This window comes from Galleria mellonella, unplaced genomic scaffold, assembly GCF_026898425.1.
Source record: "Galleria mellonella isolate WM207_F2 unplaced genomic scaffold, CSIRO_AGI_GalMel_v1 utg132, whole genome shotgun sequence".
Taxonomy (NCBI): Eukaryota; Metazoa; Arthropoda; class Insecta; order Lepidoptera; family Pyralidae; genus Galleria; species Galleria mellonella.
This window is the reverse complement of record NW_026441989.1, coordinates 1,570,973-1,596,515: the sequence shown is the minus strand read 5'-3', so window position 1 is coordinate 1,596,515 and position 25,543 is coordinate 1,570,973. Positions and strand designations below refer to the sequence as shown.

At 33.5% G+C, this 25,543-nt stretch overlaps 2 protein-coding genes across 8 annotated transcripts in view; one reads left to right on the top strand and one right to left on the bottom strand.

Moving 5' to 3' along the window:
- The window catches only part of LOC113518222 (cytosolic carboxypeptidase 1-like), a 73,626-nt gene extending 68,388 nt beyond the window's left edge, over positions 1 to 5,238 (top strand). For 4 of the 7 annotated variants that reach the window (XM_031913096.2, XM_026903030.3, XM_026903028.3 and 1 more), the window contains 6 exons: positions 1,715 to 1,802; positions 1,903 to 2,067; positions 2,285 to 2,461; positions 3,165 to 3,283; positions 4,004 to 4,045; positions 4,803 to 5,238. In XM_031913096.2, coding sequence (XP_031768956.2) covers positions 1,715 to 1,802; positions 1,903 to 2,067; positions 2,285 to 2,461; positions 3,165 to 3,283; positions 4,004 to 4,045; positions 4,803 to 4,881 — 670 coding nt within the window. In that variant the 3' untranslated portion in view covers positions 4,882 to 5,238. Of the gene's footprint in view, positions 1 to 1,714; positions 1,803 to 1,902; positions 2,068 to 2,284; positions 2,462 to 3,164; positions 3,284 to 4,003; positions 4,046 to 4,802 lie in introns of those variants that run through there. The other 3 variants (XM_031913098.2, XM_026903029.3, XR_003402278.3) reach the window with 2 other exon arrangements.
- A 752-nt stretch (positions 5,239 to 5,990) lies between these two features.
- Positions 5,991 to 24,125, bottom strand: LOC113518536 (protein hook). The gene is made up of 14 exons (XM_026903513.3): positions 23,881 to 24,125; positions 23,204 to 23,356; positions 22,350 to 22,466; positions 19,666 to 19,760; positions 18,410 to 18,532; positions 15,452 to 15,751; positions 14,767 to 14,904; positions 13,714 to 13,827; positions 12,473 to 12,653; positions 11,701 to 11,831; positions 11,205 to 11,349; positions 10,426 to 10,599; positions 10,101 to 10,209; positions 5,991 to 9,891 (listed from the first exon to the last, which is right to left on the bottom strand). The coding sequence occupies exons 1-14, from the start codon at positions 23,966 to 23,968 to the stop codon at positions 9,624 to 9,626; spliced, it is 2,136 nt and encodes a 711-aa protein (XP_026759314.1). The 5' UTR covers positions 23,969 to 24,125; the 3' UTR covers positions 5,991 to 9,623.
- Between the last annotated feature and the right edge of the window lie 1,418 nt (positions 24,126 to 25,543).

The window sequence follows — 25,543 nt, the reverse complement described above, 5'->3', positions numbered from 1 at the left end:
TAATAATTATGAGCATTATTTAACAAAAATCGAAATGATGAGCGATGGCTAAGCGTCATTAGAATTATGAGTTAAACATAACTGCTTCTACAAAAAGAAGTTATGCAGCAGCCCTGCGTATTTGCTCTGATACCGCAACAAACCACCATAAAACACGGCGGACGCAGTTTCTCGCTTGTTCGCTTTCGTTCGCGCACATGCGAAGAACGCTTATTTTTTCTCCTGATTAGAGTAAAAGATGTGCAACCGGTCTGTAAGCGAAGGCCGCGGCCAGGGACGGGCGTATCCCTCGACTACTTCGCCACAGTAGGGGACGCCGACCGACTCCACACCCGCTAATGATGTCTCCGCTGAACCACTCCTAATTGGACGACTGACCACTCCAGGAAAAAATGTGCACCAGGACTTCATGGAATTGCGAATAGGCTGAGCAACACGCAATTTGAATCGTACAAATTATGAAATTCCTCTAAAGTTATTTGCCACATTAAAAAGCCGCCAACGTAAAAAAATAAGCCCTTATCTTCGTAATAATTTGTCGATACACCAACTCGGTTTCTGTTATCAAGATCTGTGAGGTGTGAATTTAAAATGAATCAGTTCTCGGGAAGTCGTTTGTCCAGTATTTCGTTTTTTTTTTCATAATGTTTATTTCAGACGAAAAATATCTGGAATCTTTTCCGGGTTCCTGTGGCTATCAGTACGGTAGCTAATAAAACGTCTTGCATCACGAATAGGCACCTAGAACAGTTACCCGCTCTGAACGATTTCTTTGTCCGTTGCGTATCTTACTGAATGCCATTATGTCAGTACCACGTCCACAATAAGAATTGCCCTTTAATAACGGGAGAGTTCTACTGAATCATCGTTGATTGCAGGCGCTCTTACGTTTACCTAGCTGTAAATAATAACACTATGGTGCTGCACTAAGAGACATTATTCTTTCATATGTAATCAAACTTGCTACAGTGACTCTATTATTAATGTTTGTTAAGGTCGAACTCATAATTTTTACGTTCATTTAAACATTAGACATATACAATACGTAAAACCAAATTGAATAGTACTTATTTAAAATGTCTTGTATCTTATAAACACATAAAAATAAATCGAAGAAATACAAAGAGCTCAACAGAGCCACGTTCAAAAGATCTTCCTTTTATTACGACTATCAATCAAACAAACATAAAGTCGTAATGAATACAAATTTAAATGAAATGAAAATTGGTGATGTGCCGGCAGGGCCACCACATCACAAGCGCCATTTGTTCGAGAAGCGAGACCCCGAGCGTGGAGGCGCGTGCTCTGTCTGCGTCTCACGCGCACGCATCGAGTCGTCAAATTCCTACGTGGCCAGCCATTCATTTCATTTAATAGCTTGTCATATTAAATTGTCCCTGCAAAGCTTTCTGTCCAACCGAGTGCCTTATAAGCACATGAATCGATTAATATTATTATATACACCAATATAGCTGTCAACGTGATCATACCGCGCATCTAATGAAACAACCGTTACTTTGCATTGTATTAAGTTGTAAATAAGCTCGATTCGATGTGGTCTTTGCCATTTACGTTTATGATATTCTAGTATTAGGTGAGCTTATACGCGCACCGTGAACGTGTCATTCCGATGAACACGTCCAGGCTGCTTAGTTGCACAGCTTTAGAAATTTCCTGGCAATCTCGTCCTATAAAATGCCATTTCTTGTTTCAGCCATCGATGCGGCTTGACTAATGAAGATTTAAATCGACGTTGGTGTAAACCCAGTCCCGTTTTGCATCCGTCTATTTATCACACCAAGGTAAAAAGAAACCAAGAAAATTTTAATGAAATATGTAATATAATTGCTAACTATATATACTAACACTAACACATTTGCATGTGCAAATTGTATGTTATAGGGCCTTATAGAATATCTAGTTCGTGTTTGGAAAAAACCACCATTGGTATATTGCGATTATCATGGGCATTCGCGTAAGAAGAATGTATTTTTCTACGGATGCGCGGGCGCAGAAAGTTGGTGCAGCAACGACCGATTAGTGCAAGATGATCCGGTTAAGTACCTCGTAAGTAAAATGCATATAACTGTAGAGGATTGCGTAATAAAAAAGTTGAAATCTAAAATGTTCTAGCGAGATCATGATGCCACTGAATGTGCTTATTTAGTATAAAAATTTGTTCAAAAAACGACATCATTATCTTGATTGAAACTTTTAAATAAGTATGATCTCTGTTACTTTCATATATAGGTACATATCACATCCAGATTTTTTTTTCTTATAGATGTTGCCAGCGTTAATGCACCGCATATCTCCAGCGTTTGCACTTGGTTCATGCTCATTTAGAGTAGAGAGAGAGAGGGAGAGCACCGCCCGAGTCACCGTATGGCGACACCTTGGCGTCACGAGATCTTACACGATGGAGGCCTCTTTCTGCGGATTTGATCGAGGGCCTTTCAAGGTGACAGAAAATAATTTGAACTCATGTTAAAGCTCGTTAAACTGTGAGTCTAAATGCACGGAACCAAGCACATTTCTCACACACAGTCTAACGCGATGATCGATAGCAACATCTTCTATCGAGATTAACTTATTAGGTACTACACTTATATTCCAATTAGAAATGACGGCTTAACTAAAGATTAATGATATGATACCGATAGTATGATACCGATATGTAGGCTAATACATCTAGCGGTGTCGCGGCCATACAAGTTGTTCGATTCATCCGATAAGGCCGCATCCAATCTGCAATCTAGTGGAAAGTCTTCTCTCCACTTGTACCTTTTTTTCTAAAACAACCTCACTGATTCTAACGTTACTAACTAACATTCCTTGAAGCAATGTCGCCGACCGACTATTGCTTATGAACCCGTCCCGTGAGGCTTGCGATTGTTTTCATTAAAAATCGGAATTGCGAAAACAAATTATTTGCCTTAATGATTTAAGTGGACACTTTTTATACGATTTTACGTAACATTATGAGCAAAATTATATTATTTTATATATAGAATAAAAATTTATTTTTTCTTTATAATTTTACAAAACTGTACCTGTATATAAAAATAAGTGTATAGTACTTTTCCCCAAGAAATGTTTAACTGCGTCACGATAAGGTGTAGCAAAGTAAAACACTGCCTTTTGACCACTGTTGTTGTACGCAGGGATTTCACCTGAACACCCAACACCTTCAAAGCGTTGGCAGTGACTTCTGCGAAGCACTAAATGGTCTGAACGATATAGTCACTAATGTTGATATACAACTCACCAAAGATCTCAATGGGTAAGTTTTAAATTCTCATTCGAAAACTAGACAAAATAATATCAGATAAAAGACTAAATATATTCGAGACCGTGGATTATTATACTTTAAAACTGGAACTGCCAGAGTGCCCTTAAGCCAAATTTGTGTGTTCTACAGATTGTGTTCTGAGGAATTATTCGAATGATGCCCAACTTTTTATCATCGTACCGTTCGCCATCGACAAGGAATCCATCCTCACACGCTAGAACCTAAATGGTCGCGTACAGTACGTTTTTAGAGTTATCTCCCATCTCCTGTGGACTGACGAAGTATTCCCTGCATACTATAGTATGGGGTTCTTCAAAAACAGTGTATTAAGGTTTCTTCAGGGTCGGCAACGCGCACGTGACTCACCTAGTGTTGCAGACATCCATAGGCTACATTGACCATTAGACGGGCTGTACGCTTGTTATTTTCATGGTATAAAAATAAAGTAAATAAGATCTTCCTTCTTAAGAAATCCTCTATTCAAATTTTATTATGTGATACTACTGGATTTAGGTATCAAAATACCATACAACTAGCGCTATCTTATAACTTAAATGTGTAGAAATCACGAGATTTCAGGGTCTGCAATATGCACGTAATATGTATCGATGTAACCCACGGAGCAAATTAATAACAACTTATACAAAGAAAGTAAAAAAATCACATCTTTACATTTATTATAAGTAATTATTAAATATTTTTGGTTGACAGAAATATCATTGACATTAATTTGACCAGTGCTGGGATTAGCAGGCAAGTTTTTATTTAAAAAAAAACCATAGGATATGGTAAATTAACACAGTCGTTTACCACAACTTGATAATCTAACTTCACATTTTTACATGCATGCGAAATAAAATATTTTATGTTCACACATAAAACAAAAAGGACCCATTTTGACCGGGTTAGCCCTAGAATCAACAAGTCTAAAAATTCATCATCGACCGACATCAATGACAGGAATATAATTTAGAACTGACAAGCATCGGAGATCTCACAGTCCTGGTTTTTGTAGTCACTAATTAACTTATGTTTTTAGCATAGTTTTGCCTATTGAAACAGAAAAAAAATTAAACAGTTCATTTTAACGATTCTTACTAAACAATTATATTAACATTTATATTTTATAACACTTACCATAAATATATACATATTATTATTTAATTGGTAACTATTTCATAAGCGATTGCGCGAGATTGTTGCTATGTTACAGAATCAGAAGTCATAAACTAAAAAAGCTAATAGTATTCCAAGTTACTAACAGTGATGTCTTATATTCCATTACATACATGAAAATTGTCAAAATTAGTCAAAAGTTAGTTAATTCGGCAACAGGGTAGCATAATGATTGCATCAAGTCATATCACGTAGTATGTTTAATTGAACAATATTTGCAGGGCTTTCCGTTGCAATCTACGATTAGTCATTCGATCAAAAAATTTGATGCGAATTTCCATAGTACACTTATCATAACGTATATATTTTTATATTATGTAAATTTTACTTGCAGTGAAGTAGCAGTGGATAGCGAAGCGGGTTCCGGTTCAGATAGTGTTTTGAAAACAGATTCCGATGAAGACTTCGATTAGATTCTAAAGTATACTGACCCTTAGGCTAAGCGCTCGCTACAATAATATCGTTTGTACATATATATCCACATTTCAGTAACTGAAATATATGTTCCTGATTTAACTCATAGTTCTTGATCGTTTGTCCAAGTTATAAATACTCTTACCTGATAGGACATGCTTAATTTTTAGAAGTATTTTTTTTATTTACTTATAAATTTACATAACATTCAGTGGATTTTAAGTTACATGTAGTTTAAACCCGTGAACCAAATTTGTTTGTGTGATGTACTCGTGTAAAGTATATATAATTAGATATATATATGGTTAAATTTTAAGTCGTTTGTGATCTCACTAATGAATAAATTACGTAATTGATACTGCGTTTTATTGTAACTTAATCTAAATAGGTCTCTTTTTTATTGTTTTACTATGTTGCCCATGCAATAGCAATTTTCCCAAAACCTGTATGTAACCTTGCTTGCTTCATTTGCTTGGGCACCTCTGCCCCATTTGTCTTTCTACCGTGAAGCAGTTGCGTTTGCATGGCTGTGTTTCGGTTTAAAGGGTGGGATATAGCAGTAAATTTACAGGGTACAGAGGAATAACACCTGAGTCCTCAGGAATAACAACACATGGGCGGTATCATGGGCGAAACAGTATACTCCGTTATATCCATAGTACTGCTCATGTCTATAAGCAACGGTTGCCACTTTCCATCAGGTGAGCCATCAACTTGTTTGCCATTTTAAGTTACATAAAAAAACCTACATTTAAAATAAAGGGCTTGGCTCATTAAAAAAGGCCCATATGTACTTACTCTGAAACAAATCACGGACAATTGAGGCCTATAAAATCAAAGACGGCTAAATCCATCTGTCAAATGTTCAAGAAAATACAAACACTTATATTTTGTCAAGAATATAGAACGATATTCTATATTTGAAACCAGATTGAAGAAAATTAGAATATGAGTAATAATTTGAATTTGAATTAATAGAACTCCCTCTATATTTGAGTACAGAGTGAAAATGAAATCGACTTTATGGCATTTAGCTGCCATTGATTTTATAGATGGCGGTGAACCTTAAATCTAATTTAGGTGTTAATAATTTAATACAAATACGTAATATAGGAAAATTTATATATTATCATCTCAAAACTCAATAGTATATTGTCATTATCAACAATGAATCACATTTTACTTAATGTAAGGTTATCATAAATAAAAAATTTGCACTGTCCGCACCAAATAAAGATAATACAAGCCAAGTGACAACAAGGACTAACAAATTGTATTATTACAAAAAAAAAACTAACACATTGAACTTGTTTCTTATATAAATAATAATAAATATCTACTAAATGTGATGCAAACACGTTTATTCTTATAGTTAATATAATTATTACAAATATTCACAACTCCTGGTTGCGCCTGAGTTCGTGAGATTACATATTGTTTATCAGAAAACAAGACTCCACAAAATCGTATAAAACATTAATAAAAAAAAAATTTGTTCTTTTTGTGAAAATTTAAATCTACTATGCGACAATTATAAATTTTCAACTTAGTATTGAGCAAATAAAGTAAATAGTGAATCTTATAATTGTGTTATAATAACAAAACGTATAGGTACTCTGTTGTTCTTACTTGCTATATTTAATAAACAATCTTGGCTTATCTATTTTTAGGTATTAATTGTATAAAAAGATATCACCAAAATCATTGACTAAATATACCATGTTTATCTATTATAATATCGTGTTAAACTTGTCTATATAACAGTATATTAATGTGTAATCTACGAAATGTTACGCTGGTAATAAAGGCAAAATATTATTGAAATAAGGCCCATGTTACAGGTTAACTTTGAAAATATTCGACTCTTTGGGTGAAGATTCTGTGACGCTATTATCTAAAATTAATATTTTAATTTGATAGTTCTGCAAAATTACTATTTTATGGACCATCATTAACTTTAATTATAATATTTATGATTTAAATACACATATTAAAAACTTAGTTCATATTGGTCTTTAGAATAAAGATTTCGCTATGATAATGTGTGGTTTAGAGAATGACGCCAAAAAATCGACTCCAGTACCGGTAGAGCAGTAGTAAACATTTTTAATGCCACTAATAATTCTAGAACATACATTTAGGATATTTAATATTTCCTCTTTCCATAACTGGGCACTATTTTCTGCTAAAAATAAAAGGACATTTTGCGACGTAGTATACCTACTGTAGTCATTTAAGATTAAAATCAATTTGATCTCGAGACCATTTTTGCAACAGACTATTCTTGTCTTCTAATGTCCATTACGACAATGTCGTAGCGTTTGTGTACTTTTTTAATTTTTATAATCAGTTACTTAAATTTGAGCAAAACTTAATTGAACCTGTTTAAATCCCTAAGTTTCAGTGTAGATCAAGATTTTAATTTTATGAACCCCTATCTAGTTTATAGTAAACTAAAAAAGAGTAAGTAAATGAATGAATGAGAAGTTAACAGCGCACACAAGGTAGGTATTGAGTGATTAGTGTTACTAAGTAATGTTGTGCAATATGAAACTTAATTGTCATATTAATTATTCGTTGGTAGCTGGTCCTTCGAGCCAGGATTAACAACAAAACATGTCCACTGCCCACAACATACTGTAATTATATTGCTCGCAAAATGCCAACTAAAAATATTACATATTAATACTTCGTGCATTATATGTAAACCAAGATATACATACGCTTATAGCGTGCAACCTCTCTTAGACAAACACACACTGTAATTAATGTGGTTCCTTTGAATTGGATACATTGTTTATAAAATGGTGCTCATATGCTACAGAAAAAGCGTTATGTAACATACTAACATATAGAATTTACGATTACAATATTACTGCAAAGTGCACTTTAACGAATAAATTGTGACGAAAAAATTTATAAATCGATTTAGAAATGGAACAATAATTTTTCTAACATATTTTATAAATCTGATAATGAAATTCTATAGATACAATTAGCTACAAAAGTATGTAAAGAATTTATAACTTCCATGTTTGACACAATCCGCAATTAAAAAATATTATAAAATGTTGTTTAATGCTCTAACATGTAGAACATATTTTTGTACTCAATTTGACAAAACAAACAGTATGGTCTTGGCATATACAAACATGGTTACTGACGAATTCCGTGGGCTTATTCCAACATACTTCTAAATGCAGATATCTACACTAATAGCACTTATAAAACTGAAATGCTATGAATTATTTCGGTGGCTCTATACAGAGGATAAGTTGGGCAACAGAACCTTTTATTCTTCACTGAATATAAATGGATACTGTAAAACGGCCAGACATATTGCGTCGATATTCCAAATTTTAAAATACAAATCAATCCAGCTATGCGATCTTATTATATATCTTATTCAAATGCAATACTTAGTACACCATAGTTGGCTATAACGCTTCGATTTAGCTCTTCTTGTGTTGTATTGGTACAACACAAGAAGAGCTAAATCGAAGCGTTCACCGAACCGGTAATTATTTATGGTCTTACTGTATTGTTATGTGCATCTTTCGACCAAAAACTATTACTTTCAAAAAATTTATAAATTAAATATTTTAATTTTTCATTGTTGGAAAGTTTTTTTTTTTTCAAAGAATGTCAAGGTATGTTTTAGATCAGCTGCATTTTTATACTTTAACTAATTTTTGTTCGATATTTCGTAAACGTGGATTTCAGAAGTAGGTAAATAATGATGAAATAAATAGGCTACTTCTAGATCAATCAAGATAAATATATCAAGAAAAATCATACACCAGATTTTAAGTTAGACCTTCAGGAATACAACTGTGAAAACCTTATTCAATTTGGTGCAGTAGTTTTTACACGATACCGGAACAAGCATACAGATAGATAAACAGAATTTTATCAATTGTACCAATACAACACAAGAAGAGCTAAATCGAAGCGTTCACCGAACCGGTAATTATTTATGGTCTTACTGTATTGTTATGTGCATCTTTCGACCAAAAACTATTACTTTCAAAAAATTTATAAATTAAATATTTTAATTTTTCATTGTTGGAAAGTTTTTTTTTTTCAAAGAATGTCAAGGTATGTTTTAGATCAGCTGCATTTTTATACTTTAACTAATTTTTGTTCGATATTTCGTAAACGTGGATTTCAGAAGTAGGTAAATAATGATGAAATAAATAGGCTACTTCTAGATCAATCAAGATAAATATATCAAGAAAAATCATACACCAGATTTTAAGTTAGACCTTCAGGAATACAACTGTGAAAACCTTATTCAATTTGGTGCAGTAGTTTTTACACGATACCGGAACAAGCATACAGATAGATAAACAGAATTTTAAAAATTATCATTTTGGTATATCTTGGTCCTATTCGGACCTCTCACATAATTTTTTCTTAAAATATATATTAGTAAAATTAAAAATACTTGCGGCCAAATATCATTAACACTTACGGATACTAAACGAGACAATACAATTTCAATTGTTATTAACCGTCGATTGCCGTTTGAATAATAATGGAAGTATCGGCCACGCGGTGAGGCCTCGGTAAGGCCGGCATTACACAGCCGGAACGTCGACTCGAATCAATACTGAATCGCACACGACGAGAAGATAAATTGACGGAATCGCGAACGCGGGGATCACTCAGTGAGTATCTCCGTGCGGTCCTTCGCGTAGTAGACGAGTAGCCGCGAGCACGTCTCGCGTCAGGGGCGCTGTCATTGCGCGGCGGCCGGGGCGGGGGCGGGGGAGGGGGCGGCGGCGGCGGGGCTGGCCGGGCCGGCGGCCGCGGCGGGCGCGGGCGGTCGCGGCCGCGGCGGCTGCCGGCGCTGCCGCGCGAGGAACGAGTGTCCGGCCGACAGCAACGCGAAGCGTGCCTCCACAGCGTCGCGGTGACAACGCGCGCCGAGCTGGTACCAGGCGGACGCTAGCAGGCGTTGTTCGCTGCCGCCGCGGCCGCTCTCTGAACTACCGCTGCCGCTCCATCTAGAAGATAAATTTAACAAATCAATTAACATATCATTGTAATCTTTAAAACCAGTCATTACAAAGTATGGGGCTGTGCCTAATTTTTTTTTCGGCCTATTAAAATTAAAACAAAGCGTTATCGAGCAATTTATTAATCCAAAATACAACCTGTTTGAATTTATTTAAAGCCCGAAATAATTCAGCACTTTAAAAAATAAACTACTCACTCGTGTCGATTATTATTTGCTGGAGTGATGTCGGCTCGAGATGCGTTGGCGCTGTTACTGCCAGCACCGCGCGAGTAACCTAGTGTGATGTCCGATAACGATTGTTGGCCTGTAACACAATGCAGAAAAAATATTTTATAAAAAAAAAAAGAAACACTAAACCTATTATTTATTTTAATCATCGTGAATAAAATACATTCTTATAACCATTCTAAGAAAATATTTCTAGTATCCTTTACTGTATTTATTTGTCTAATACAAATAAATACAGTAAAGGATACAATGTTTGCCAATGTTTTTACACTAATTAAAACAAAATATGTACCAGTGGTCCTTGGGTCGAGGCTCTTAATGACTTCCTTGGCCTTTTCGACACATTTCTTGTACCTATCCTCATTGGCAAGGAGCTCGGCTTCTCGTGCAGTCAACGTTTCCTGCAATTTGCTGACGCGGCGCCGTTCCTCCGCCAGTGCCGTCTGAAGCTCTTCCACTTGTAAAGCTGCATTGTCAATTTAAACGGTAAGATTATGTTCAGATGACACACAATAATACGACTGACACAATTTTGCTACTACTACTCCACTATATCAATGTCGCCAAGTATAGACACCGTCAAAACCTTATTTGAGAGGCGCAGGCGGGATTACCATTCCATTTTCACCCATAAAAAAAACTTATTTGAGAACACGACATCAATTTTACATACAAATGTGTTTACTGTGCAGGATTCTAGTCTGTGGTACTTGTTTTTCGATTTGTAACTGTATATGTATGGCTGTTATCAATTTTAACGTGGAAAATAGCAGTAAATTTACATTGTTGTGACATAGTCCTTAGAAACAACAATGCGAAAATATGTGTATCACAGTCCGTATCGACAGATAGTCAGAATGTCTTATTATCAAATTTGTGTGAAGAGCATAACGCAAGATATATGCCCCAATACAGGTATGTTGAAGGGCAGACAGTAACGCCATCTAGGGTATCCAGTTAATTTTATATGTTTTTGGGGTATTTTGTATAACTTAAACGTAGAGGTGCCGTTTAGTCTTAAGAATAGCGTGGTAGGGATAGTTGGCGTTATAAATCAATATATGGACATACATTTCCTCTGGCTGTCCTCGATAGCGGAGGCGAGACGAGGGTGTGGTGCCTCAAGCGTGGCTTCAAGCTGCATGATGCGCTGGTTGGCTTCGCGGTTGACGGCGCGCTGCTTCTCCAGTCGCGCTGCGTAATCTTCCAGAAGCGCCTGAAAATAACATTGAACGAAACAAACTTTTTTATTATGTGATAAGCTCTATCATATGTAAATGTGACTGTAGAAAAACGAACAGCGAAATTGATCATGTAATGAATGAAAAATAATAATAGGCCTTTAATGCTGTATTAATTTTACATATTACGTTCTGAATACTAAATGGAGACTTTATACACAGTTATTTGTATTGATATCACTTTCTCTTGTAATCAGAAGAGGGAAATATTACAGTAAAATTGCTGAGTATGGAGACAAGTTAATCTTTAGTTTAGTGTATCCTGTGACGTCCATAATGCTGCTTATATCTATAGAGTTAGTAAAATTATAGAAAACCACAATAACCTGCACAGAAGCCTGATCAGCCTGAGCTCCCTGGTTCTGTCTGAGCAGCTTGTTCTCATGCTCCAACCGTATAAGTCGCTCCTTTAGGTCATTCGGTATTAATTCCCTTGAAACGTTATCTTCACTCGCCCCTATAATACATATACACAACAATTTAATATTTTTCTCAAAATAATATATTTTAAATGACAATAAAATATTAACTTCAATGTAACAGCTGTGACGTAAACGCGAGTCTGAGTCTATTAGTAATGGAGATTTAGCAACCCTATTACTAGCAATATATTCTCTCAGGTCGACCTCCTCACGGTTTCCCCTGGAAAACATGGTGATCCACTCATTGGTAAATTTGTCATGATGAGCTAACTAACCTGCTTCATTTTCACTTATCATCTCTCACTGATGCCCAGCCAGGGTATACCGTTGTGTACTATTAGCGAGTTTACCGTTACATAATATATTTCTTTTTTAATGTATGATAATGGAATGGCAATCCCACCTGCGTTAACGATATACGCTGGCGGGGCACCAGTATGCATTATTAACAATCCCTCCCTCCCAGGCAAGTCAGTTAGCCCATCGTGGTGAATACACTAGGAATTCAGCACGATGGCTTCTAGGTGGTCCCCCCACGTGGAGGTCGACCTGACAGGGTGCATTGCAAACAATGGAACTGGTAGTCTACACTAACAATCCCTTCCTCTCCATTATCATCCATTTATAATAAAGTCCTCCTCCTGTTGCAAGGAAGCCAGTAGCAAGTGGCGGTTACCAGGCGTGATGGCGGCGCAGCGCAGCTCGTCGACGGTGTCACGCAGTGCGTCGCGTTCGTGCAACAGCGCGTCGCGCTCGCGCTGCGCCGACGCCACGCGGCTGCTCAGCTTCTTATTCTCTATCTCAAGTTTATCCGCCTTCGTTATTTCCGCGTCCAATTTCTCGTTCAAATCGGTTACCTAAAACGTTATAAATGTTACAATTTATTAAGAGGAGTCTTCAATCTTTAGTTCTTAGCTTAGATTACATAGATAGAGCATCGAGCCTCAACGTTTTTGAGGTCAACTTTTTGTCAGCTAATTATCAAATTAGTCGACACGTTTTTTTTTAACAGTGTTCTATATAATTACGCGTAAAATGTATCTTGACGTATTATTAAATAAATGAGTGTTTGCGCATTATGAAGGCGCAAAAATTATAAAACAAAAAAATATAGAAGTTATAAAGGAATCACTCCTAACTAATTATTACGCAAAATTGGCAACCGTAATTATACTTTGGTGATGTTTTAAAATGGACGCTGCTGTCCATCCTTTGATCATTAAGGTCGATCAGTCGCTTCTTATGACACCTACGGAAAGTAAGAAGTGCCCTATGCTGGGACCACACGGCAACGACGAGACATTTATTATTGATAATTATAAAATAATATTTTTATGATAATTTCAAATTAAAAAATAATGGATAAATTATCTTTAATTGTTTCCTCCAAAATATTACAGTAATCAGTTAGTAAAGCACAGTGAGACAGAAAAAGTAGTTATTGCCCTACTTTGCCCTTTTTTAATTAATTAGGGGTAAAGTAAACCCCCAACAATGGGTAATAACCCATTACAGGGAACTATCAATGCTTAAACTCTATTACACCAATCAAATCTTTCTGACATTAAAGCCCACTGAAACACATACTGTAGTATCAAGTATTTACATGCATGCAATTATACAACCAATTGTAAACTGCCCAATATTGTATACCTGGGGGAAAGGGATTGTTAGTGATGGCGACTGAGAATCCCATTGCTAGCAATATACCCAACCAGGTCGACCTCCTCGCGGTTCCCCCTGGAAACTATCATGATTAATTCCTGATGAATTCATCATGATGGGCTAACTGGCCTGTTTTCATTCTCATCGATCACCCTTCACTGGTGCTCCGCCAGCGTATCCCGTTAGCGCAGGCGGGGTTACCATGCCATTTACACCCATCAAAAAAAAAAATTGTATACCTGTATAGTTTACCTGTTTCTTATAAATGTCGAGTTGTGCCCGCAGCGTGTTGGCGCGGACGGCCGCCTGCTCCTGCTCTATCGCTCGCTGCACGTGCTCTGTGTTCGCGCGCTCTAGAAGTTTTACCTGTACATTATGACATAACATAACGAACTCCTTATTGCGCAGAAAACAGAATTATGTATAGATTTTGTTTATATTATTATTTCAGCCGTTATCTGTCCACTGCTGGACATAAGCATTCCCCATAAAGGGAGTTTTTAGTTGCCACGCTTGGCAGGCGAGTTGGCAACCCCAATTAGGCAGAGGCGAAGGGATTATTAGTAATGCGGACTATCAGTTCCATTGCTAGCAATATACCATATCTGGTCGACCTTCAAGTAGTCCCCCCTAGAAACTATCGTGCTAAATTCTAGGTGTATTCATCACGATGGGCTAACTGACCTGCCCTTTCATCCTCACTTATCGCCCCTCACTGGTGCCCCGCCAGCGTATACCGTTAGCGCAGGCGGGGTTGCCGTTCCATTATCATCCATTGAAAAAAAACCGTATTATACATTAGGCTTTTAGAGATGTTTTAATAGGGACGCTGCTGCCCATCCCTCGTTCTCCTTTAGTCGCCTCTTACAACACCCGCTGGAAAGGAAGGGGTGGTCCATTCTATACCAGGGCACAGACGGTAATATATAAAATATTTTTCCTAAATTTGTAAAGGACAATCTTATCACTTAAAACAATTTATAACAAACAAGCTGAATATAATAAAGAGAAAAAGTAGCCATCTTAGATATTGTATTGTTACAGAGTTGGCATGTTTAAAATATCTTTTAAGGAATGTTTTAAACTCTGAGAAGATTGCAAATAAGCAAGATATAAAAAAAAGTTACAATATAATTTAATATAATTTAAAAAGTAGGAACTGTTATTTAGAATAGTGGTTATAAATAAACTGTATTTATTCTTTTTTTCCTATAATTTATTAACTAATCTATGCATTATCGGATATTTTCCCTCCTCAAGATATTCCTCACTGATGAAACTTATTAAAAAAGAACTGCAACACACCTGTCTTCGGAGGTCTACATGCTCCTCCATTCGCTTTTTGTAAGAGGCAACGGTCGCCTCGAGCGCTGCCGCCTTCGCAGCCGTCTCCCGCAGCGCGTCCACTTCATCTTTTAATACTACGTTTTCTGACGCCGCGATCTTTAACAAATGAAAGTGCATTTAATATAATTCGTAATCACATTTAGAATAAGTCTACTGTTATTTTTATCTAGAGAAGATCCTCAAAAAATACATACAAAATATTGCAAAACTTATCATCACACAATGTATGAAATTTTAATTTTTATAATGTGATTATATGTATTTATGTTTGTTAATCAATTACATCTGTTTAACAGTGATAAATTTAAAGGAAATCTAATACCCAAAAAAAAAATTAAAGTCCTGGATTATATATTGACCATATGAAATCATAAGTTCTATATTTTACAGAAACTTAGTCATACATAAATTAATAATCAATGCAAACATTACTCTTAGATTAGATTTAAAAGTAAACAGACAAATAAAAAATATCATTAAAAAAATCTTCATTCTACTTTATTGAAACAATGATGATGAGAAAATGTCCATGATACTATTCATGTATTTGTGACGATTACCACTTTCCACTAAATGGACAGTCAGCTTATTTAGCATTCTAAATATAATAAAAGTATATTATGTATTTTTTTATGTGACCAACCTGTAACTCCTCATTCCTCAACTTGACCAGAGCGAGATCCCGCTCGAGTGCATCTGCCCGCGCTCTTTGGTCGTCTCTTTGTAGTTCTACCTTATCTAATTCGTCCTTGAGTGCATCTAGTTGCGCTCGCATGTTACTATAGCGCAATGTACCCGCGTGCGCCGGGCCTAACGATCCCCCCGCGTCGTCTAACTCCGCCTCCGCTTCCGCATCCGCGCCCGCGCCCTCTGCCGCCCGTGTCGCTGTCAACCGCGCGACTTCGCTCAGCAGTGTCATCTTCTCTTCTTGTAATATTTTCACCTGGTAACAATCGGTGGATTACACTTATTCATATGTGTTTTCAAAATTACTATTTACAGGTGCTATATTTCAATAAAGTTATTTCTATTTTATTAAATTTATTTAAGTGTATTTAATAGAATATAAACACATGGAAAAAAAATAAAATGTGTTTATAGTTTTCACCGATGAGAAATTGGCGAGGACTAAGAAAAGGAGTAACTGATTGACGGCAGTCGGACTGATTAAACTACATCCATGATTGCTACCTATAGAAATATTAACTTTAACTCTTAGATCTACTAAAACAGGGGTGGCCAACCGGTCGATCGCGATCGACTGTCGATCGTCCAGTCGATCGTGGCAAAGCAAAAAATATAATATTTTATTAATCTAGCAGAAGATGCTCAGACGCAATGCTCACATTAATATAAATAAGTAGTAACTGAGAATAATTTTCAATTATATATTGTGCTTTTTAATAAAATAAAAAATACTTCAATACTACATAACTGTGTACTGAACTATACTGTTTCATTTGAGATTTCAAGAAGTATGTAATTGGTAGATCGCATTGTGTTTCAGTAGTAAACAGTAGACCTTAGGTTTAGTCAAGTTGGTCAACCCTGTACTAAGACAATATATATTACGTATCTCTTCATTAACTAAACACAAATAGTTTGTAGAATGCATACCAAACAGATTATAGATTCGCATATATGAAGTTGCGGCAAAGAGCATAAATTCATAAAATAAATTAATAAACAAACATATCGTTTATACAAACTGGCGACTCAATACAATCAACGTGTTACCATCATTTACCATTATAGACATTACAGACTATACTTTGTTTCTAGGACATAATTAAAGATTGTGTCCCACAAAGAAAACCGACTTCAATTTTGAGAAAACCAGTTATTCAGATCTAAAATCTACTAAACCGATTTTGATGAAATTTCTAAGGGATCAATCTGTATGTAAGGAAATCCTTTCAAATAAAAAAGCATCTTCCAAATCGGTTTAGGATTGAGTATCTCCTTCTTTTTAAAGTCGATTGAAAAGTACTATCTCTTATATAGTAAACTGCACTCTCAGTCTTATTGGATAGTCCGAGAAGAAAGTTAATTCGTCTCCGCAAGTTATCAGGTGGATAATATTTATTCGGGAAATTTTATAAAATAAAACCACGTATTAATCCTGTTCCTTCCTTACGGAGCCATATTTAATTATACTTTTTTACTGAAGTTTTAAGTTTTTTTTTTTTTTTACAATAGTAATGTAAAGGAATAAAATCTATGTTTCGGATCGAAACATTTATCATAATATTGTTTTATAAACATCTACAATACAAAACACAAAAACACAATATAAATGGCGCACAGAATAGAAACAAAGCAGTTCTAATCGTATAAACACTAGTGCAAATAAAACATAACTTACGAAAGTGGCTACCGTTACGGCTGCTTAGAGATATAACAAAAAATAACGCTCGTATTAACTATATTAAACTATTATTCAAGTTATCAATCACGTTAGTACCGTTTTTTTTTTTCAAGGTAGCCGATTTGCATTACGAAAACTATTGCACAAGAACGCAATGTACGCATGTTAAAAATATTATTATTATAAAACATAAAGATAACATACACTTCATGGAATATTACGAATAACTTTTTGATTCCTACTAATATTATAAATGTGAAAGTGAGTTTGTTTGTTACCCCTTAGCTTTAATTTAATTAAATATACACGTATATAAATACGTATGAGATTGAGGTCACTTTTTATCCCATTTTTGTAAAGATATCCCAGTCATGCGGACAAAATCGCTAGTAAAAACTAGTGATATATAATTTCGCCTCACTGGTTTATTGGTAAGATTACGACTTGAGATTCGAGAGATTTAAAAAAAATAGTCGGCCATTTTTTATCGTTTTAACACTCTATTAATAATTCCATGAATATTCACACATGTACAAGTACATACGTGATTATTATTGATGTACTTGTATTTTTAAATACTATCATCTAATAAAAATATAAAAGCGGTTATAAGAAAGAAAAAAAAGCGACTAGATAGTCAAGGATTTATTTATTTTAATATAAACTAGCTAACCCCACAGACTTTGTTCTGAAAAAATTATGTAGTTTGTATGAGAAAAAGACAAATATACTCTTTACCTTTTTGCGGGCAATTTTTCCTATTTTTCTTTTCGCAAAAACTAAGTCGGACTTGTACGATATTTGAAAAAAAAAAATACCAAATGGTTCCCATCATTCTCGTGATTTGCGCTTAGAAACACATTTAGCGACTCATTTTAATTTATATACAAGTATATATAGATAATAAATGTAATCGGAAAATAAACTACTGATATCTGACATATCAGTCCAAAACACTAGCCTTAGACTTTTGCATCAAGTTCCCATAAAGAGGACACAAAGAAACATTGAAAACTTATTTTCATATCAATCCAAAACCTTTGGAACAAACTGGAAAAATGTTCGGTTTCCTAAAATCTATCTATAAGTTAATGTATAAATTGATCTAAAAATAAACGCTACAAAAATAAATAAAACTTCAACTTTCAAAAATATATACATATATACAAAACACAGTAGCAAACGGAAACTATCTACATTAAATTACGCCAAACACATGTTTTACAACATTACCTTTGTATCAAGTTCATGGCATCTTTGCGCGAGGACTTCTTTCATATCAGCATCAGTCTGGTCCCCCGTCGCGTCCAAGGGCAGACTGCCACGATTCACACCCAATGTCAATGTCTCCAATTCCTTTAAAGCAATCAAACATTAGTGCCACTTAACTTTCACCTCACGATGCAATATATAATAAACTTGTCACCAGCACTACACAAAATTCAAACTTTAACTGACACAGTACACAACAATATTGTCATTATTCGTGATGGAAGGACATTAAAACAACCGTATCTAAAACATTTGGTTTCTTTAAAACAGCAAGTGACTAGCATGTAACTTTGAAAGTGATGTTGAGTAAGAATGAATGGCTAACACATTTTTGCAACGATGTATATTATATTGTAATGGCGCGCCCATATATGTAACTCAACTATTCTGAATGCATGAAAACGCTGTCGACTTGTATAAATTATATGTTACATAACTAATTAGTGACGGATGGGCGACAGGCTAATTTTCATTTAAAACGATGCATACATGCATCACGCTCGTGCCAAGCTCTGGAATCATCTTAGATATTAATCTCGAATTTATTAAACAACCAGTCCATTAAAACAAGATAACTACTTTTAATTAATTGTTAGTTCGCGAATACAGAACATAAAATGAATGTACCTATTACAGGTTCATAAAACAAGGAATAATATCCACATACTCGTACCAGTTTGGGAACAAGGAATAATATTTCCACCTGCGATTACAATAAGAGAACGTAGTAGGAGTGAAAGGAAAAAAGATCGTTTCTTCTTAAGTAAGAATAAAGGGCTTTTACACTAAATTTCGTCCGCTCATTTCCTAAGGACAATGTACAGAAGATAAGAATACACCACAGCCTACTGATTTACTATCCTAACATAAAAAACCAAAAGGTCGTAAGTTCGAATCTGTCTCACCAAAATTTTTGACACGATTGATCTTTGCCAACAATTGAATTTAAAGTGTGACTCGATCGAAAACATTAAAAATTAATTAAATATGTTGATTGATTTAACAATATCTAGTGGTAAACTTTCAACATCACATGTTGAAAGTTTACAATATCCTGTATGAACTAGGAATAAACTTCTAAATACTAATAAATCTTGTTTTTATAACAATTAATTTACGAGTATAATACCTTATATTTCCAAAATAGTTTTCACTTTCTAAAGCAAGACAAAAGCATTCAGCAATAATATACAGAATCCACGATGTGTATCACTGACCTGTATAGCTTGCATAATAGACCGTTGACATGACACCTCCATTTCCATTATACGTGTAATATACTCCTCTTTCTTATTGCAGTTAACAGCACAACCTGTTCAAACATAATTTACACCACATGTGGTGAATAACAATGACATACAATTATAACAAATACGTATTAATCGTTACGCTGAATTAAATGCAATCTTTAGCAGAGACTTTGTGCAAACAAAATTAATAAATTATTTATACTATTTTGTACACACTAGTAATTAAAAAAAGTATAAAAAGTATTAGTAAAGAAATATGATAGTGGAAGGCAAATGTACAAAGACGAGGTTAAGAAGAGTTCTAGCAAAACCGACGTAGAAAACGGCATCAATGTAAGCAGGTAGAATGGTGAACAATACTGTTACAATTTATAAAAACAAAAAGAACTAGACAAACTTAAGTTTATACATAATAAATTATATCATATTTTTTGTATATATACACACACACACACACACACACACACACATATATATATATATATATATATATATATATATATATATATATATATATATATATATATATATACCATATATAAATAAATATGTTCATAAGGATAGAAGATTTATCGTTATTATTTAACAACATATATTATTTGCATATACACTGGATACAGATTTTTCCTGGTTTATGTAAGTGTATGGTGTGTATGTACTGGTTTATATAAGTGGTTTATGTGTGTAGAGTCTGGTTTAGTCTGATAAGGGACAATGATTACCTATTCAAATAGATACTTTATATGCAATATTTAAACAAAAACAATTGTTAATATTTATTTATAAAAAAATCTTATTTACTTATTTTATATGAACAAATTTGTTTTACTATTGAAAAGTCCCACGATTGATCACGATCTCATCTGATGGAAAGTGATGAAGTAAACCACATGGTTTAAGATGCGGCACGCTCGCGAGCGGATAATTATAGATATGTATTTAGCATTTGACTACATTATATACACATATAACAATCATTACAGTTGTTTCACGATGGGATCAAGTATTGAGACTTTTTTCTGGTTTTCATAATCCTAGATCACTACCCAATACACTAAATTGCTTCTTAGATTAAAGGTTTTTTACAAATAGACAGTGTATTTATTTATCCTGAACAATCAATCTAACTTAATCCTTCCCTCCGCCCTGTTAAGTTCGGTAATCTCACCTATTAGTCCACTGTTAGGTTTTGAGTAAGATATCTTGTTATCTCTTATCTTTTCTACCTAGTGAGATAGGAGAGAAAGGGGGTAGCGTTCCATTGAATTACAATAGCATAGCACATTTCTTATAATTAGAAAAAAAAAACTAAACATGTAACAGTATAAAAATGCCATAATCAAGTATAAATGATTATCTCTGATCTTAATGTTTAGATTCCAAGACAAAATAAGATAACAAAAATAATATAATAATATATAGATGAACAAAATTAGGACATAATGGTCATGCCCTGAATCTTGTTCATCTATATACACATAGTTAAAAAACTACATTGCAGATAATTATATCGTTATATATTTCATGGAAACAACATTTGAACAGAATTTAATAAAATAATGCACAGTACAAAAATAATGCAATTTTTTTTTAATATATTAACACAAATATACAGCAGTTATAAAGATATAAGTACATTAAAGTGTAAAAGAATTATGAATACAATATACATACATACTTTGTAGCAAAACATAAATACCAGTAAGAAATAAAGATAAAAACAATACAGAGACATCAGTTTCAATGAACCACTCAAAAATTATCTAAACCAATATTATAAAATGAAAAGATTTGATTTTTTGTAGCCGATTTCAAAACTAATTTATTTTTACAGCTACATTGGCAAGGAATAACATGGACCGCTTATTTTTTTTTACAATTTACTAATAATATCTTTCTATCAATCTACATATGCAAAACTGGAATGGATTACTAGTACAACAAATATCCATTTGAGAGTATACTATGTAAGTCATTTAACAATATTTTATAATTATAGTTTTTACAAGAGTTGTTAACTCGTCTAGTATATACACTCTAAAATAAACCATCAAGTAATTTATCAATTTTTATTTCATTCAATATCTCATCAACTACATATGGATACATTTCGCCATTACTGAAGATTTTAATTTCATCATCATCATCGCCTTTCTATCATCCACTATATTAAACAGAGGTCTCAAACATGACAAAGATTTGTGAACAGTTGACTTTGTAATTCATCTGTAACATTTCTACAGTCATCACTCCATCTTGTATTCTTATGCATATATTATATGCATATGCGTATGTATGCATATATTTATACATGATATATACATATGCATATGTATATATCTTGAATAAATAAATTTTGTAGGCCAGATTCTTGTGAAAAATGTGAACAATATTTAAATATTATATACCATACTTTATACCACTTTTCAAACAAAATAAAGCTATTTATATTTTGTATTTTTTTGTATTTTGTAAATGATTTTCCCTCACTAATTATTAGTAATTTGAGTTATATAGTCAGCCAATCATGACTGCAACTTTAATATCTTGGACTATATTGGTCACTTTAATATGTTTGGTTATCCTCATTTGAGTACTTTAAATTGCATACAATTTAAGGACTAATACAAATATATGAGTTATATACTTACTTAAAACAAGTTGTAATAGTCTGCCCAAATCTGACTGATCTGAGGTTTCTGCTATATTTACCACATCTGGTCTTGGAAATTCATGAAGACTTAAATTTAAAATATCTTGGTGATAATCTGAAATACAAATCTGATTAGTAATAGTATCATTAACTTCTTTTGCAATAATTACTAAACACATAGATATATTCAGTTATATTTTTAATAGATGCTGTATGTAGGATACCTACAAAATTTTATTACTATCTACATCTAGTATCTATAATCTATTACAATGAATCTTAGGCATTCAGTATTAGATTTTAAGGATTGTATGACAAAGTTATATATCAACATATATTATGAGCTGCCACCATCATTATATTACTATTAACTTAGATTATATAGAGTATAAAATGTTAAAAAATAGGTCATCAATTAGTTAACTGACTAAATTTTGACACATATTTTTGTAATAAAACACTTTCTCAGTATTGAAATTAATTATATTAAAAATTCCTAGACCATCTTCATTTTTTATATTTGAATTGGGAACTGTTTCTTCAGATATTATATAAATGTCTATATATAAATTTGTATATATTAATTGTTTTTGCTTAAATAATTTTCATGTATTAATTAAAATGGTGGCCATTTTAATACTTGGATATAAGTCAAAGTAATCAATAAAGATAATTATGATGATGATGATGATCATTATGCACTATTTATCTTGTTGTTTCAAATATATCCTTAAAGATTTTGTATTGTTTTTATTTTTCAACATGACCTTAAAATATAATTTCAACCATATAATAATTCTTTCCAGTGTACTTATACTATTCTGCTTTTTCAGTACATTATTTGTGGCATACCAACTACTCCTTCTAATATTTTCTTCAGGTTGCTAACTTTCAATCTCCAGTTGTGCCCTACATCTGTCTTAATTTTAGAGTTCCAAGCAGAAGTGAAATATTCAGGAGCTATCTGTGTGAGTGCTTCTGCTATCGCAACCCCATCTGATAATTCTGAAATACAAAATTGATATTTTTTAAGTATTAACCTATTATTTATGCGCTCTTTTTAATCGGATCCATAATTTGCAACTAAATATTTCATGAAAAACATAGTTCACTGTCAATATTTAATAGTTTTTTTTATTAAATTAAACATTTAGCATAGAATCAGCAAAGTTCGAAATTATGCATACCAGTTTACAAATTACAGTTGTAAAGATTGAGAATCACTACAATTATAGAGATCAATTGTAATAACAAGGCCAATAATTTATTGCAATAGTGTTGAAGAAATAGACACAGAAGCGAGTCTATATAGTAATAATAGTTTGCTACGCCATAACCGTTCCATATTGAGTAACACAATAGCGAAATAAATTAAATGATGTCTCAATCAAATAAGAACAAGAATAAAATTGTGTGACGAAATTATCTACACTAATGATCGACGTCTGATGAAGTTAAGATAATGAAACTTTGTTGGGATATAAAACTCACAAAGAATTAATAGCAAATAATACAATTAAAGAAATTACCTGCTGAATTTCCATGTTTAGCAATAAGATTTAGGGTTCGCAGCCACTTGATAAGATTGTCACACAAAACAACACCATTCCCTTCCATTCTGAGAGAGTTTTCTGGTTCAGTATATGACCTTAATTAGAATGAACAGTTTAATGACTATTATTTATCAATATTCATTTTAAATAAGACGGAAATAAACAAAATCACAAGAAAGGAGAAAAACTTTTTATGTTCTGTAGAGTGTGACGTCTGCTGGTACATTTACAAAGAGCATTTGACATATGTCAAATATTAACCGCAACAGTCTTTATAAATGTTCATACATAGAAGCAGAAAGAGAACTAGTTATGTTTATATTATCTATGGAATAGTTAGCTTACTTATTCTTTATATTTTAAAGGTGGATTAAAAACAATTTTGTGTATTAATAAGGACTCTCACTAAATACAACACTGCAAACTAAATAAGCACAAGACCCAACAAAACTTTATATCTTGAAGAGATAAAAAACATTTCTACTAAATTTCCAGTCAACTTTAAAAAAACACAGTAGATCAAACAAGTCCAAGTATTATAGAATTTTCTCTCTGAAAAAGCCCAATAAACTCAATGAAATTAAGGATAGAATTATATAATAAAATATCAATGACATGCATAATTTATTATAATATTAATACAAGAACACTATAAATTAATTTCAAAACTAAGTACAGAAATAAGTATGAAATATTTATTTTTGTGGTTCTAAATTGCAGTCACTGAATAAATTATTGATGATGGCCTATAATTTGCAGAGCAGTGCTATTCTTAATATTTGTTATAAACAGATAGATCGCACAGTTATAAATGGAAAATAGGTAGATAGGTAAGTAGCCTGTTTCAATATAATTTAATGAAAATGTAAACAAACAGTAAAATTAATAAATCAACCACAAATGAGACTTAGACCGTAGATTGTTTAATTTATTAAGATTTTAGCAAAAATACGTCAACCTCAACCAGTGTTATCAAAACAGTGTGTTGGTATTTAATTCATATAAAAAATAATAGGTTGTTCCTTTTTGTTACTAATTTAATTCCCTTATACTCTTTATTCAGAAATTCTATCAATTTCAACATAACTAACATTTTCATTAAGTCGTATTAAAACGGATTATAGCTATTAGCATAATTTATATTTATTTTACTTCACTGCAGTAGCAAACATGCATACGGCCCACCTGATGATAAACGATTACTGTGACCTATGAACGCCTGCAATACAAAAGCAACACGCGCGCGTTGCCGTCCCCGAAGAAACCTCTTTACCCCAGGGGGAAAGGGATTGTTAGTAATGGAATCTAAGATTCCCATTGTTAGCAATATACCCAACCAGGTCGACCTCCTCGTGGTTCCCCCGGAAACTATCATGGTTAATTCCTGATGAATTCAACATGATGGGATAACTGACCTGTTTTCATTCTCATCGATCGCCCTTCACTGGTGCTCTGCCGCCGCTTAACGCTATACTACTTTATATTATTAATTTCTAACTTTATATTATTAGTTCTGTAAATTATTGACAGTATTGATAAGTAAATATATTTTCGGAAAGCACAGAGTGGAACCATCTCATTTTCGTATCATAATCATACCAGCCATTAACTATCCCCTGCTGAGTATAAGTTACCCCTT